The sequence below is a fragment of the Paramormyrops kingsleyae genome, chromosome 3 (genome assembly GCF_048594095.1).
Source record: "Paramormyrops kingsleyae isolate MSU_618 chromosome 3, PKINGS_0.4, whole genome shotgun sequence".
Classification (NCBI taxonomy): Eukaryota; Metazoa; Chordata; class Actinopteri; order Osteoglossiformes; family Mormyridae; genus Paramormyrops; species Paramormyrops kingsleyae.
In genome coordinates this window covers 27,838,097-27,855,000 of record NC_132799.1, presented here as the reverse complement: position 1 = coordinate 27,855,000, position 16,904 = coordinate 27,838,097, and the positions used below count along the sequence as shown (strand labels likewise).

General features: G+C 42.3%; 3 protein-coding genes across 5 annotated transcripts in view; all 3 read right to left on the bottom strand.

The window, feature by feature from the left end:
• The window catches only part of stab2 (stabilin 2), a 33,607-nt gene extending 28,634 nt beyond the window's left edge, over window positions 1-4,973 (bottom strand). For 2 of the 3 annotated variants that reach the window (XM_023812646.2, XM_023812648.2), the window contains exons 1-4: window positions 4,843-4,973; window positions 2,332-2,441; window positions 1,626-1,850; window positions 1,031-1,149 (exon numbers count right to left, since the gene is read on the bottom strand). In XM_023812646.2, the coding sequence (XP_023668414.2) occupies window positions 1,031-1,149; window positions 1,626-1,748 (242 nt within the window). In that variant the 5' untranslated portion in view covers window positions 1,749-1,850; window positions 2,332-2,441; window positions 4,843-4,973. The remainder of the gene's footprint in view (window positions 1-1,030; window positions 1,150-1,625; window positions 1,851-2,331; window positions 2,442-4,842) is intronic. The other variant, XM_023812647.2, reaches the window with a different exon arrangement.
• A 2,547-nt stretch (window positions 4,974-7,520) lies between these two features.
• Window positions 7,521-15,024, bottom strand: wnt16 (wingless-type MMTV integration site family, member 16). Its single transcript, XM_023812727.2, has 5 exons — window positions 15,013-15,024; window positions 12,536-12,928; window positions 12,137-12,363; window positions 10,011-10,297; window positions 7,521-9,011 (listed from the first exon to the last, which is right to left on the bottom strand). The coding sequence occupies exons 2-5, from the start codon at window positions 12,625-12,627 to the stop codon at window positions 8,547-8,549; spliced, it is 1,071 nt and encodes a 356-aa protein (XP_023668495.1). The 5' UTR covers window positions 12,628-12,928; window positions 15,013-15,024; the 3' UTR covers window positions 7,521-8,546.
• A 509-nt stretch (window positions 15,025-15,533) lies between these two features.
• The window catches only part of cped1 (cadherin-like and PC-esterase domain containing 1), a 45,383-nt gene continuing 44,012 nt past the window's right edge, over window positions 15,534-16,904 (bottom strand). Inside the window, exon 22 of the mRNA XM_023812686.2 lies at window positions 15,534-16,780. Within this exon, the coding sequence (XP_023668454.2) occupies window positions 16,550-16,780 (231 nt within the window). The 3' untranslated portion in view covers window positions 15,534-16,549. The remainder of the gene's footprint in view (window positions 16,781-16,904) is intronic.

The window sequence follows — 16,904 nt, the reverse complement described above, 5'->3', positions numbered from 1 at the left end:
CGGCAGCATGGTCTGCCCCTAGTGGCTGGGAGTGTGTGCCCTGAGATGGACTGGCATCTCATGCGGGGTAATCCGTACCACACATAGCCCTGACCAGAATAAAGAGACAGAAGATGAACTGACAAGTGTGTAGCAAAGAACACGATGTGCGTGTTAAACTGATTACTGTTACAATTAGAAATTCCTCATATTTCATTTCATCAATCAAAATAGTGAAATGACTTCAGAGTTGAATGTATGTGGCAACTAGTTACAGGTTATCTGCTTGGATTTTGGATTAATTTGTCTTGTGAATAGTATGATCAGACAGCCATTGTGCAGAGCAGTACAGAGTCTCCGCGTATGAGGTGCTTAAGCTGGCGATCGCCACAGAGACTGGAATCGTTGCTGAGAGGAATGCAGCCATCGGCCGAAGTCAGAAGAAAGCATCGTACGGCAATATCGCTACTCCAGGGGCAGATCAAAATTCAGAGTTTGATTGCCGGATGTGCACCATCACACCATCGCAGTGTCAGAATATCAACCATCATACAGTGAGGAGAATCTGTCTATAGATTGTAATAAATGCAACTATTATTGACAGAGGAATGATTATCCTCCTGAGACCCCACCCATTCATTTATGTCCATTGTAGTGGACATTTTGTTTTTGCATCTATCTTTTCACTGATGCAAGGAAACATATTTATTCCTGTTGTACACTAAAGAGGACATGCAGTGAAATAAAAAATAAAAATAAAGTTGAAAAAATCTAAATTGTAAGATGTCCCATTTCCTCCAAAGACAAATAACCTAAAATTGAAGGACACTTTTTTTCCTTGGGTCTCAGGAGGTTAAAATCAGCAGGAATAGAAATTCTTAGAAACTTTCCGGGGGCTTTTGTTGAATGATGCTGTCCCTGCTGCTTATTCCCCTCCCTGACGTTCGTGAGAGCAGTCGGCCTGACAGACTGCCTTCCATAACACTAGCTAAACATCTTCTAATAGCTCTCTGTAGTGCCCAACTAGAGCAGCCATCCGAGATCCACTCACCTGCAGCCCGGAGTCCCTGACTCCTTTAGAGATAATCCTGAGGGACAGACGATGGAGGCCTTGAGGAAGCAGCGACCACAGTGCTGGGAGGTCAACACTGATGACTTATCACACCGGCTCTGTGGGGGGGGGGGGGGAGTGACACCGGCACTGAGGGTCTCCAGGTGCTACAAGAGGGCAAGCAATCCCCCCACCAGTACAGCAAGTGGCATTGCGGGATAAGATACTGGACATATGATCAAAACCCACAGGATCGAAGCTCAAGAGGCCGCTGCTTTCAGGTGTCAAACACTGAATTATTCATAAACATACAACCACGTGCATAGGAAAAGGGGGGGGGGCACGTACCCCCCAATAATTCATTTGGCTTTATTCCTCACTCAATAAGTAGACCTTTGAATTTATATGATCAAGCTGTGTCCACCCCGGTATGGAACTCTCACCTGCGCCATTGCATACAAGCTCAGGCAGATCATGCAGATTAATCCGTCATAACATGTAACTGTGTACACTCCAGACTTTTGGAAATAAACTGAATGAGACTGGAACCTACAGCCACCCGTCTGAAACCTGAGCCCTGGATCCCAAAGCTCACCTTCGTGGAGTCAGCGACCATCACGGTGAGGTAGTGCACCAGCAGCGGCAGGAGAAGGTTCTGGAACAGAGCTGCCATGGCGACAGGTGGGATTCTTCGGCCGGTCACGCCTGCGTGCGCCATCTCTCAGAGCCTCGTCCCCGTGTCCGCCCCCACGGCACGCGGGCCTTTCTTTTAAACTCCACCTTCTATCACCTCCCCCTACTGGTGACTCCCTCCCTTTTCCTGTGTAACGGGGTGAATGAAAAGCTTTCAACAGGCTGAATCTCACACATACACACACACACACACACACACATTTGTATCCATTTCTTTGTGGGTTATTATTAACATTCTTTGTCTATTCATATCTAAAGGAAAAACCCTAATCCCAACAATAACAACCTTAACCCCTACCCAGCCCTAACCCTAAGTAAGTAAGTAACCAAACAAAATACAAGTTTTGGTATTTTTAGTTTTTGACTGCAATCACAGACTTTTATAAAACTCAGTTTCCCCTTGTGGGGACTGAAAAAATGGTCCCCAAAACATCAAAATGACAGGGCCCCATAATGTAATATATACAAAACATGCTCTCTCTCTCTCTCTCTCTCTCTCACACACACACACACACACACACACGCACACACAGTGTATATGCCCTATTTCAGGCTCTGTCAGCAGTAAAAAAACTGAGCAACATGAAAAACTAAAGGAGAAAACTGACCAGCAGAGAATCGCAGGATTTCCTTGACATGCCACCGCTGGCCACAAACAGGGTCCTGCTCCTCACTTCCATGTTTGCCTTATTTTCTGCTGTGTCATGGCTTCTGTATTCTTCAACAAAAAGCACAAATGTTTGAGAGGCACAAGGGCACTGGGTTCAGGCCCTGCAGCTGATCGCTGAGTCGTGCTGAGGAAAGTGCTTCATCTGAAAATCGACAATCTGTTCTGGCGCTATGGACCACAGTCAGCAAACTGTGTGGTTAAACTTCTGGTTTAAATCATTCCTGGGTGTTTGTGTGTCTGTATGGGTCATGCCCCCACAATATCATAAAAACCTGTTATTTTTACCCTGCCTGGACCATTTTTTCAATCCCAGAAAGGGGAAACTCAATTACTCAATATTGTAAAAATCTGGGACTGCAATCAAAAGACGTAAAATGCCAAATGTCTTGTATTTTGTTTGGTTGCTTATGGTTAAGGTTAGGGCTCGGTAGGGGTTAAGGTTGTCATTGTTATGATTAGGGTTTTACCAATAGAAATTAATGGACGGTTCACACAAAGATATGAAAGAAAGACATGTGTGTGTGTGTGTGTGGAGGCAGAGGGTGTCCTAAGAATCCAGATGCCTCTCTGACGAAGGCAATAAAAAACATACAAGTCCTCCCTAGGACTCTAAAATTCTTCTACAACCTTCTACAAAAATCACAAAATTGTAGCTTGTCCTTAAAAACAGACTAATGTGCCCAAGTTTGTTAAGATGGGAATCATTTATGATCTTAACCCAAGGACATCCGCCGTTTTAACAGCAAAGACCCGCGACCCGGGCAGGTGTGGCGAGTCCCCAGCCCCCCGTTCCGGACGGCTCCGTCAGAGAGCCCCCCCTGTCAGAGCAGCGGGCCCAGCAGAGGAAACCAGGCAAGAGCGTCAATTACGACGCCTTGGGGGGGCATGTCCTACTCACTCACTGCAAAGCTGCTTCGGAGAAATGTGCCCACCAAGTTAATCAACTTTATATGTACACCACCACCGCCCCCCCCCCCATCCCCCCCAGCCATTCCTGAAAGTAAAGTTTCCCTCATTCATAGCTCAAGGAGGGAAAATGAGAGATACATAAAAGTACTCTGGGTAAATTTTACTTGGATGTCGTTTGATAATGTGTCCCTTTCGCTGTTATAATTTCAGTTATTACCAGTTATTACCCATAAGCACAAACCAGCCTGAAGACATGTCCTGGTAAATCTTACCAGACCTGACAATTTCTGAGTGCTGCTTTGAATGGATTCCTAATCCAGAGAAACAGTTTTTCTGACCAACTCTTCTGTACTGGTGAATTTATGGATAGAAAAATCTCTACCACTTGACTGTTTTCATTTATATTTTAATCATTAATTTATTTACTGTAGCATTCCCCCCAATTTGCTCGTTCATAAGCCTCTGTTAAATTCAGCTCCCCTGTCCTGCACCCCCCCCTCTATGGCATGGTTGCAGCCCGGGCATGGTTGCAGCCGTAAAGGGGGGGAAAGTTTGCACGATTCCAAAGGCCCTGAATGACTGTTAATTTGGAACATAGTATGTTTGGTCTGGGTTTGGTATGAAATCCTGTTCCTGCCACACAAAACAAAAAATAGTTGTCTTGATGGCCAAGAAGACGATCAACCAAGCACAAAGCTGAAAAAGGTTAAACTGATGTATTACTTTTCCGGCCTGTAAATAAATCAGCGTCTTTTTAAAAACAAGAGGAAACATTTTCGTTCCCATGTACCATATGTCCGCGGTTGGCTATTTAGCGTGACCTTTTAACAGGGCTGCATGATTAATTAATTGCCCAGTGTAAACTACTTTTAAAATCGTATTTTTTCAGTCTGTATAAAACTGAAACGAATGCCAGATTTAGTTTTTGACTCATACTTGCACACGTCGTGTGAATTGAAATGAACCATAGGTTATTTAATTTGAGTTTATAAAAAATTAAGGATGTAAAAATGTCCCCAAAATAAGCATTCATTTGGGCCAGATTTCAAGATTGTGATTGATACGGGTGAAATATTATACAGTAGTGAAATAGTGACCCGGTAAGAGCCGTTAATAGCATCGTGGCCTTTAAAGAGTAGGTTAATATTCAATTAGGCGGATTAACTCAAAAAATCTTACTTAACTCTTGATCAATTTTTGATAACTAAATTTCACCTTAAAAACTTTACATTATTTTTGATGATTCTCCACTAGATGGCAGAACAGACCACAAAACTCAATGCTCAAATAAGGCCACTTTCCTTTTAAATTTTAAAGAATCAATAGCCCTAAAATATTGTACAGGCCTATTATGAAGCATCAGCGGGCGATATTTAGCATTTTATTGATTGTGGTGGTAATCTTATATATTATTTTAAAAAGAACACCAGTAGAGTCTCGTCATTTCTTTTTTGTTTTTGTTTTTGACCGTATACAAATATACAGTAGGCTAATACCACCATCCAGAGCTCCCTATTTTGTTCATAGCGTCAAAACCCACCAACGGACTGACATGCAGCACTGGGCCGTCACCGCGGTTCGGTTCCGTTGCACTGGGAGGTGATGGTTGTTGGAAGCGCTAAACTTGACTAGAAGTTGGAAGCACCTGTGGGTCACTGGAAACCAGGTAGGTATACGCGAGTATACGTAGTAAATCCACCTCTTAAAAATAGATTTACCGTATAACAACCTAATATTGTCGGAAATGCGAATCAATCAGAGGAGAAGCTGGTGTACATATACGCTATTATACGGTATAATAGTCACCACCTATAAGACATAACACAGCGCTCCTGGAAAGGGCTCCGATATTTGGAACTTTACTGGCAGCAACTGGCATTTTATACGTATGTATTGGTGTAAAACAAAAATAACATTAGGCCCACTATCCAAAGCAATAAAAATTATAGCTGAATTGCGATTTTTTAAAGTTGACCACTAAAAAAAGCAGTCTTCTTCTACTTCTGTCATTATTTATAGGTATTAAAAAATTATTGGGAAATGCTGTGAAACAAATCTTAACCATTTTGTCTTCATTCAAGTTTTAGTAACATACCGGGAAAAGACAACAATGAGAAATGCTAGTTTGTGTGAAGCATAAATTTTATCCACGATTTTTGTTCCACGATTCAAAAATTGTTCTGCTAAAGAAATAAGACCAATCCGACTATTAGTTTGAACCACGTGGTTTGAATATTTTTATGTGATCTGAGAAATAACAGGAGCGCATCTGCGCTGCTTTTCCCATCTACAGATGTTATCAGTCATGGCATATGGTATGAATGAACGTGCTAAGAACGTTTTCATCAGAGCTATCAAGAGTCTCTGTGGGTGTCATGCCTAGGAAACGCGGGAAGTAGGAGGCGGGGGCCATCAGCCCGTCACAGGCACTTATATCCACGTGGCCACCTCTGGCGCTGGAAAGTTTGTGAACCCTTTAGAACTGAATATATTCCTGTATAAATATTACCATTAATAAGTCCTAAAACTAGATAAAGAGAACCCAATGTGATGATCCACCTCCGTGCCCGTTTGGCCAGCAGAAGTCGCTGGTCATCCCGTCGTCACCTCTTGTCTTACCCTGTCACACCCTTCTCTCGTTTGCCAATCCTGTGCGCTGTATATACGTACCCGCTCTCTCTGTGTCCCCCAGCTCGGTCACTGTCGCCCTCAGCATCATTCCCTGTGCCGTTCCTGGCGTGAATGTTTCCGGTATTTCAGCATTGGTCTGGCCTCCTCCTTGGGTGTTTTTAGTTCCTGGGTTGTATCCCTCGTGCTGCCTTGTATATAATTAGTCATTCCTTAGACGTGACACGCAACTAAACAAATAACACAAACTTTATACATGTTTCCTCATTTATTAAGGAGAATGACCGAATGTATTTTTTTTTGTGCGTGGAAAAAGTATGTGAACCACTCATATTATCAGCCCTTTTGAAGGGGAGATTAGTGACAGGTATTTCAATGAATAGGATGGCAATCAGGTGTGAATGTGGGCGGCCCGGCCGCATTTAAGGAACATGCAGCGCATACGGAAAGATTTCAGTCCGGACCTGAACCCAAAAGAGCATTTCTGGAAAGACCTGAAAGGTACCGACGCTCCCCGTCCAACCTGGTTCAGCTTGAGCGATGCTGCCAGGAAAAATGGCAGAAAATTCCAGAAGAAAGGTATGCCAAGCTTGTGGGGCCATTCTGCCGTTCTCATTGCAGCCAAAGGTGCCTTAACTAAGTACTAAGTGAAGGGGTCTAAAGACTTACCCAAATGTTAATAGTTCGGTTTTTTTATTTTTAATAAATTAACAAAACACTCCAAAAAGCTGTTTTTGCTTTGTCATTGTCAAGTATTATGTGTAGATCGATTGATTGATTATTAAAAATGTATTTAATCCGTTTTATGATGAGTCTGAAATGTAACAAAATGTGGACAGCTTGTATGGGTTTGGAAACTTTCCCTATGCGCTGGAAATGCTATAGATTGTGAATACAAATTCGATATCGTTACCCTCCTGTGTTTTAAATGCACACACACACACTTCACATAAACATTGCACAGACGGTAGTAAGCAGACATTAAACACTGTAACCGCAACAATATGTAAGAAAATTAAACCTTTATTTGTTTAAAGGAAACTGTCACCATGTGGAATATTGTAGTACTGCAATTCCCGAGGATTTAATTTGCGAAGAAGCAGCGATACAGGAAAAAGCACGTGCAAGCACTATATTACTATAGGCTATATGCTGATGTGTTGTAAATGTGTCACAAATATTTCCCATAAACATGAAAAACACACAATTAAATGTTAATGAAAGTAATACCTTTGAACCACTTTAATTTGCTCTACACATCTTACAAATAAGCCGTTTTAACACTGAGTCTGATTTCTGCGTGGTGGTATTTTCTAACTGTCTTCCGGAGGCACGTGACTCCCTGCGTCCAGGACCCAACACATGGAGGGGGCACTTAGTTAGCCTTAAGCCCCTTTGAAAGAAAGCACCCGCGGTATTTAGCACAGGTCTGTCGCTTCTCACAAATCACCAACAGACGCAAAGACCGGAAAGCGGGACAACGGCGCACATTTTACGCGCTGAAAGTAGAATTCCCTTCAAGACCAGCCACTGCAATTAATGAACCCAAAGGGGTTTCCGAATGGACCACTATATGGACCACTTCCGAATATATGTCTTATATAGGACTGCGTGCTTCACAGATGACCATACTGTAGTAATGAGAAAAACATATACAGAATTAATGACAGGTATACAGTAATCAAACTGCAAAACTGTCTCGATACGACACACCAGTATCGTGATGAAATCCATTGATACTCAAAACCCTATTTTCCGAATGTTTTTATGCATAATTTAATATTTACAAATATAAAAATTAACAATTGAAAAAATACTACTTTAATATATAGGTATAGACTACTGGTTCTGCCGTGTTTGACTGTCTGGGTTAAATCATTTCAAAATAACTATCTTCCAAAGCATATGTAAAGACCAAAAACATTTTAAAATGCTTATTTATTAAATTACATTTTAAAAACGCTTAGAAATAAGGTTTATCGGTGTAGCTAAATCAATTTTAAATCGTGAATATAACATTGGATTTAGGGCAGTAATAGGACCAAAGTTAGGCAGTGGTACTATTAAATAGTACAAAATGTTAACAATTTAACATAACATTGGGCTTAATCATGTCTGTAGGTTGTAAAGATATGCAAACACAAAGTTATTCAAAGTAAATATTTTATTATTAACATTCTCCTAATTTCAGGAACTCACTGTCAGGCACCTGTCCATGTTCCCTTCTGAATCCTTTCATAATTTAAACCTCTAGGTGGCCAATCAAACAGCCCCAAAGATAGTTTTAGGGTTCTGATTGGTAGCCAATCAGGTCTGCTCTTGCATCCAAACTGCAGTGAAGACAGAGCCGCAGGCGTATGTTGAGTGAATCAGTCACATTTGAGTCGATGGAGCCAGTTCAGTGCTCGAACTCGGGGGGCTTTAAAATGCACTGGCACTCTATGCAGCCCCCATACAGCAGCAGAGTGGGGGGGTCCATCTCACCAAGGGATCACTGTTTGTTCATGTCCATTTCCTGAGTGCGCAGTTGCAGGCTGTTTATTGGGGAATGATCACCTGTGTCCGAGAATGGGCGTCCGTGCGTATCGGGGGGGGTCCTGGTCCAGGGTTCGAGCGCTACTTGCAGGTATGCATGTCGCTCATGCTCTCGCACCGGCGACAGCGCACGTAGCAGCACCAGACGAACTTGCACTCGCAGCGCTCGACGCTGCGCACCACGTGCGTGTTGTAGCCCCGCCCACAGCACAGAAGGCTGCAGCCGTCCGGCCCGCTGGACGTGCGGTTACAGCGCCGGCCCCGTGTTCCCGCCACGCCCAGCCGCCGGTCCTCCACACAGTAGTTGGGCGACTTGTTGAGAAAGACGAGCTCGTCCTTGACCACGGGCATGCGCCGCTGCTCCTTCTCCTTGCGGCGCACCTTCCCCTTGATGCGGTCCAGCATGTGCACGCTGTCCTCGTACCGCTGCTTCAGGAAGCGGCCCACCCGCTCGAAGGGGGCCAACGTCCGCCAGCAGGTCTTCACGGCACAGGAACCCGAGACTCCGTGGCAGCGGCAGTCCGTCAGCATCGTCTTTGCCACGGCCTGTTGGGGGCAGCAGTGAGATATTTCCCCCAACCACCATTTTCACTACAAACTTTAAGCCAAATATGGATGACGGGCAGACTCTGCGTGACGTTAGTGTAGCTGCCAAAGCTGCGGTGATTGTGCAAGGTCAAAGGACACTATGGAAGTCGACCAAGCTAGTGTGCTCTGAAAACCTGGACGGGCTCGACTCTTCACTGGCCAGGACGTCACAAGTGAGCTTTACATTCACAGTAGCAAGACGCTTGCTGTGTGGAAATCGATTTTTACACCAGGGGAGGCTGCAGACACACCGTGTGCTTCTCCAGAGCGCTCACTGAGCTGACCGTGTCAGCTTTTTTTTTTTCTTTTAGGCACACTGACCTCCTGATTTATGGGGTCATTCACAGAGCAACGAGAGCAGGGAGGGTCCCCCAAGGAAAGACCTGGGCGGCGGACGGCGCAGACAGACTGTCTGACCCCGACTCTGCGTTAACATGTTAGCATGATGCTCATTAGCCAGCTAGGCCACTGCTCAGGTTGTGCTTGCACGTTAGCGTGGAATGGCTGCCTGAAATGCTTTAAAAATTTTTGCATGCTTCCTTGCCTTCTCGTGAGCCGGACTTTCACCCCCGGCTGAAGAACGGGAAGGGATAAACTAACATTTCCCATTAAGACTTGTGAGAAGAAACGTTTAGTTCGGTTTCCACCGTTCGCTGTTAACGACCAATTTAATGCGTTGTCGTCTCATACATGTTACTTTGCTGCTTGGCTGATGGTTCTGTCCGTTTTGTACAGTTTTACAGGCGGATGTTATATTTATACAAATCTATAACATTTCGACTATGGGGCTTTGTTCTTAACCACCATGCCCCCTGCTGGCTGGCTAGCAACACCTGTCTATGGGCTTTTAAATATTATCTGTGTCATCACAGCCTTCATAAAGCTGCAGCTGCATAATCCAGTCCCATCTCCCCCCCGCAATGTACCATCAGCAAACATCGCCCCCCTCCCCCTCACCTGCCGCCCAGCCTCGTTGTTGTGCTGGTTCATGCTGACCAGGGCATCGGCCCCCTTAGCCGAGATGTTCCAGACCCCGCTGTCGATGAACCTGCGGCTGAACCAGGTGCCGAACTGGATGTCGTCGGAGCAGCCGCCCCAGTGCCAGCCTGCACTGGACGAGCCGCCGGCCTGCAGGCTGGCGTCGCACGAGCACTCCGTCATGTTCCCGGCACTGCACGAGCGCGTCACGGCGTGCACCAGCCCCGCCGCCATCACTGCGTAGATGAAGGCTGTCTCCTTCGTCCCTGCAGACAACAGTGAAGAACGTCAGCATCTCCGTCAAACAGTCACACTGCCATCACAAATACCAGGCTTACGACTGATTTACAGATATAAACTCATCATCTTCCAGGCATTTCCAACCCATTATTCTATTGTTTTTAAGTCATCATGCTCCATATTTTTCTGTGAACTGCAGTGTAATGTGGAGATCTCACATTGCAAAATCGCTATAAATTCATAGCTGCTGATTATGTTAAAATGTTAATAACTGAACAACAATAAAGTTCATACCGTATAACCTATTAAAACCTGTATCACTGTATCTCAACTGGTTTGAATAAATGACATACAATAAATTGATCCCTGTGAGGAAATTCTCTTTACGCCAACCCCAGCTTGCTCTCTGTAGGTCGGAGTAAGCTGGCTGTGAAGGGCAGCCACTCACCGCTGCCCAGGGAGCTGGGGGTTAAGGGCCTGGCCCAAAGACTCGCAGACATGGTGAGGCCAGGCTCGAACCAGCAACCTTCTGGTCACAGGTACAGAGGCTTTGCCCACTGAACTTCATGCATCCCTTATAATAAAATTACCAAATAAATCCAAACCAAATACTATACTTTTTTAAACCAAGGATTTCTTTACATTTAAAGTTCAAGGTCCTTCCCCATGTAATTCACTTAAAAATTTTAAAAATATCACGATATTAAGATAGGCCCACCTATTTAAAGCTTGTTGTTTCACCGTAAATCGCGTAAAAATGTCCTACTTTCTTTACAGAAATTCTTACTGTAACAGTCATTGCGATAAAATATTTGTAATTAGGTGTAGTTAGACCGGTTTCAAAGTTGTTCACAGTGGCAATACACAGCATAAAATAGATTGTGATCAGTTATGCTAATCGGCATGTTAATACCCAAAGACTTGTGTAAAAACGGTAAACTCAATTAAATGAATAATCAAAATGGTTCAAATATAGAACTAGGCTTAAACAAAACCCGACACACCTCGCTTGATAAAACATTGAAAATGTATAAAATGAGACTGACATTTATTATTTAAAAAATATTCTTTAATAATATCTGTTATAAAATTTAAGATTGTAAGTTTTCTTTAAAAAAAAAAAAAAAAAGGGACTATTTCACTATGTATGTGTCCTGTTGGTGTACACTATCTGGGAACCAGACATTTTTTGGGACGTATTTCACCGTTACGGTGTCTAACGTTACACGTTTCAGGATCCCATAATTACCATAATCCCACAGGATTAAATGTGGGATTAGGACGTAATGCCCATTTCAAAGACAGCACTTGCCCGTGGATAAGTGGTCTGCTGAGACGGGAAAATCGCAGCAGATGTGCGGCGTTTCTGGGTGCCGTCCGCTTATTGAGCGCCAGCTGCTGCTCCGCACATCAGACAACTCTCACCGGAGCGAAACTGTCATTTTTACCTTTAATTTACCGCATACATAAAGCAGACTATGCGCTCTGCGATTTGTGAAGCTTCCAATTTACACTGATGCAATTGATCATAGCAACCGGTACTACACAAAGTGGACCTGAAATTCTGTCGTAGATTTATATATAGATATATATATATATATATGTAGAGAGAGAGAAAGAGATTACATAAATAATGATTTAAATTGTAATCGAAGAAGAGAGAAATGCCGAGCTATGTGAGTACTGAAATAGAAATCGGATTATTGTAGATTTCACTAAATCGATTTAGACATAATTGCCTGGAAAGACTGTAAGATGATTCTTATGGCCTGTAGCCTATTTATAGTTTAATGTGACGCAAAGAATTTACCATGAATTCTGAAATTCTCGGCAGAAAAACACTAAAAATGAGAGGTCGCACTTACCGCTGCTCCGTTCGTACCCGAAGACGGATCGGTCTCTCCTGGTGGAGCAGTTCCACCTTTCGTGCTTAAACTGAGTCTGACATTCGGCGATGCCCAGACGCGCGCCGTCCCGGATGCTCGCTAAGAGATACGGTTTTCTTTTACATATATCCTTCTGTTTGCTTGTTAAAGGTATATTCGAGCAAGTCATTTTCTCCGGAACACCCGCGGATGTAACTCCCAGCCACCTAAAAAATAGACCCAAAAACCATAACCACAATTTTTAAAATACTAATATTGACATTCTTATCTTGACAATGATAGGCTATTCTAAAACAACAAAAATAAGACAGATCAACAATGTGAATTAAGATAAAAAAAATATTTCAGGATGCTGAGTAACAAAGACACAGTACTTACATCCAGCTTCCTTGGCAGAGAAGGGGATACAAGGAAAACAAGAAAATGACTGTGTAGGCTTTAAATATTCCACAAGAATCTTTTTTCTCCATGACCGCCTCATTTAAGACTGCAGCATGTTAGCGTATAGTGTCCAAATCCATCGAATAGAATTACATATTAGCCATTATGTCCCGCTTCTGGAGGTTATCCAGAAAAAAGTTTCTTGTTACCTCCATTAAATGACGATTGATAGGTGAGATGTAACGGGCGGACAGTATTTGATGCTGATCGTAGATTAATATGATTAACTTTCATTGGTGCGTAGCTGTCCCTAAACATGCCATTTTATCTCCGTCTTGCGGACTGTGGGTTGAACGTTCCTCCTGCGCCGAAATCACGTCTCTGATTGGCCTAAAAGGTCATTAATATTCAGAAGATGTGTCGATTTTATAACATAATTGGCCGAAAGATGGAAAGGGATGACCTTACAGGGCTACATGTGGTTCGAAGATCGTCATAAATACAAATAGCTAAATTGAATATCGATGAATAATTGAAAAAAAAAATACTTAACAGCAATTTTACTTAATAAATTTGTTAAAAAATTTCTGTTGTTTATATTTTTACTGAACATGACCTGCTTTAAACAGCTGGATTTCAACAAAAATTGAATCCATTCAGGATTTGTGTGTTGTATATTGAATTGTGAAACATTTTACAGTTGTATCAATAATTTGCAACAATAATATCAATTATGATTATCATAGCAATAATAAACAATTAGATTTTTCTTCTCCTCCTCCTCATTATTATTATTATTATCGTCAGAATCTTGATCTATTGAATCTTTGGTACACAAGCTGGGTGCTGCGCACAAAATGAGCCTTAAAATAAAAGTGTAGATTTTGGGGCTGCAGTTATACTCAGTTATGTTGAAAGTGTATTTAGTGCATACTCTTTCTGCGTGAAAATTAATTAATGTACGTGAATTGAATTGACACGTTGAAGTGTATTAATTAAAATGTATTAAATAGGCTACTAAGCAAAAAACACAAATCATGATGCAAAATAATTTGACATATGCAGTTTATTTCACAATTATAAAATTATAAATTATAAATATTATAAATATTAGCAGTTTTGCGCGAAAATTACAGTAACAATTAATGTACATTTTTTTGTAATTTGTGCATTTCCCATACCTATGAACAGGAATTTTGTCGTGTTTCCATAGGAGTGGTCTGTTTTCCCATACATGGTTAACGTTACGGTAATAAATTTTATAAAGGACAACGACAGTTACTAGCTTATCCTATATGTTCTCAAAAGTAAGAAATCTCGCACTCATCTATCGGTTTTTTCTTTTCGTTTATAGAATTAAAAATAACAACGTGCGCTGCCGAAAAAAATAGTGTTAATGTGTATGTATAAAGCCTTTTTTATAAATGGTTAGCCATTATAATTTTCGCACAAAACTTTGATGGCATTATTTAAAAAATACGAAATAAACTGCATTGTGTAAACCCACGCAATTTGCAGTTGATATCAGACGAACTCAATAATTTCCGTATAACTTGTTATATGTTTCTATAACTTGTTTCACGAGGCAAGTGATGTTTGACCTTCGGGGAGACGTCATACGCTAATGTTACACACAAGGCATTGCATTTAAAAACAGACAGCTGTTCTCTCAACTTCTGACTAGTATTATATAGCAATAAAGGTAATCATTTCACAACGTTCATAGTTTCTCTCAACAATCGGCATTTTAAGTCTAGTTCTTTTTTCACAAGTCCAGATCTTTGCAGCGTGACCTTTCATCGTGGTAATTCAATGTGCAGGCCCTCAGAAAGTGAATAATAACGGCGACTCTGATCTCCCAATCTACGGCGTGAACTCTGACTACGCCTTGTACGATTTAATTAAGTCTTTCCGTGAATACGGCCTTCGTTCCTGCATTCATGTGCTAAGGCTGAATTTCAGACATCAGTTTTAACCAACATCAGGCGGACCTGAGATCCGCTGTGCTGAAACACGGCACTCCACCAAAACTCCCACCGACGGCACTCCACCAAAACTCCCACAGACCGACCTCCCCGCTGAGACGCACTGCGCTTCATTACAGCACACTACACCGAGAATTTGCTTAGCGGATTCCTTTACACAGGCTGATTTAAAGGGCTTAATTCTTACATATGGTATGAAATTCAAGCGAACAACTGGGTCTAATTCGAGAGACGGACCCCCTGCCCCCCAACCCCGAAAAGACACCACGGTAATGGGGCGTAAAATGTGAGTCACGTGCTGCATGAAACACACAGAACGGATGTTTTAATATACTTCTCAATTTTACAAAAAGGAGCTGTCAAATAAATCTCGCTGTTTGTCATTTAATAATTAAATAAGAACTGAATTTTAGCATCCTTGCTTTTATATGGAGCAATCATAAAAACATATGTATTATATATAAAACTTCGTAGGATATGTGTCATGACCTGCTCGTTCGCTCCTCCTGTGTGCCACGCCCCCCTCGTTACCTCGCGTTAATTCCCGATTGTGATCACCTGTTCCCTGTTATTTCGGCTTATTTCATGTATATTAGTCCACGTCTTCCTTATTTGGGGGTCCGTCATTGATGTTCTGTGCTTCGCTGTCTGCCCTGTTTCCCCGAATAAACCCTCGTTTCCCGCAATTCTGCCTGCTGGCCTCGTCCCTCGCCGCTTCCTGCCTGCACGATCGCCGCGATCTTAACAATATGTTACCTCGATATTCAAGATTATGTGTTGCAATGTGCAGTGTCGCTCTATCCAGTAATTGAATTAATTTATTATGTAGCAGTAGGTCTGTTATTGCCATGTATTGAGTTGTCGAAACAAACATAGAATTAAAAACAACGCTATGTATTTTTTCTGCTTTGTTTCATGCTGCTGAAATAGGCTAAATTATTTAAGTGCTACATTTTATACCTAAATGTATCATCTCAGTTTTAGCTCAGGAACAATGCAAGAGACAAAGCTACATTGGAAAATGTTTTAATAAAACGTTTACCTGCAAAAAACCACAATATTTATACAATTATTACAGTGCAATACACGTTTATTCCTTCATCAGCATCTTACTGTTTATGCAAAGCAACATACAAAGCAGCCTGAAATCGATAAATATGAATCCTGCCTAGTTTGCAGTTTGTGCAAGGTTACATATTTTATTATTGATAGAAATAATGTATTCAATTTTAAAAAATAACTTTTCATTCCCACAAACCAGTTCGGTTCTCATTTCAAACCCAAATCTCACTGTACAAAAGATAGAGGTGAAAACACTTCAATTACCAATCGAATATTTGCTAGAAAAATACAGAAAAGTATACATACATAATAATACATTATCAGTCGACAAATACTGTTCTTTCATCAGTTTCACTCAAAGTTTGTAAAAATATATATGTGCAGATATATATATATATGTTTATAGGAATATAGGAAATAATACATTTGCTTAACTATACAAAAGATCTTTGGCATTTCACATGATTAAACATTTTAAAGTAGTGAGGTATACAGTACAGAGGAAGCTGGGCCATCTGTAGAAAGGCACTCGTACCCACGTGCCCTGCGGACGTCCCCACAATGTCATCCGCCACTCGCCTGCTCTTTCAGTCCATTGCGCATAAACATCCCAGCAGCATTATGAAAACATTGTGTTTCTCCTGACAGCCTATGGAAGCATCAGCAGTGTTTGCTGTGGTTTTTTGTTCAGAGCGGTTTGCACCAGAATAAATCAATGCAGTTTCCCTCTCTCTCTCTCTCTCTCTCTCTCTCTCTCTCTCTCAGTATTGGGAAGACTTCAAGTCCACATAGTCTCTCCTCATCCCACCAATCTGTGGTCCCTGCACAGAGCCAGAAGTCACGTGACTTGGGTCGACTCTGAGCCAATCAGAGGGGAACAAAGTGTAGTGACCTTCCAGGAACTGCTTTCATGACTGAAGTGACACACGCACACAGACACACACACACTGCGGTAGTCTTCACTTCAGCGAGGCCCAGCAGCTATGTTCCTTGACTTTATGCCACACATCCTGCTGAGAAGGACCTCTGAGTAGACCTGGTTCACGGGACCTTTGACGTGATAGGACGAATCTGCCCTGGAGCCCGGCTCCTGAAGATCCAGCGTCCCGCTGGGTCCGAGCCACGTCTCAGCTGCTTGTCGGTACAGCGTTGCGTCCCTGTGCTGAGGCCCTTTGGGAAATGCAAGCTTTCCAACCTGCGGAAAGTCACAGACAGCTCACCCATAATCCTTTGCACCACAATCTGCTCTTTCCAAATTCAGATGCAAGACAAAATCATATGAAACATTACTATATTCAGCTATTAAGAAACGATGCATT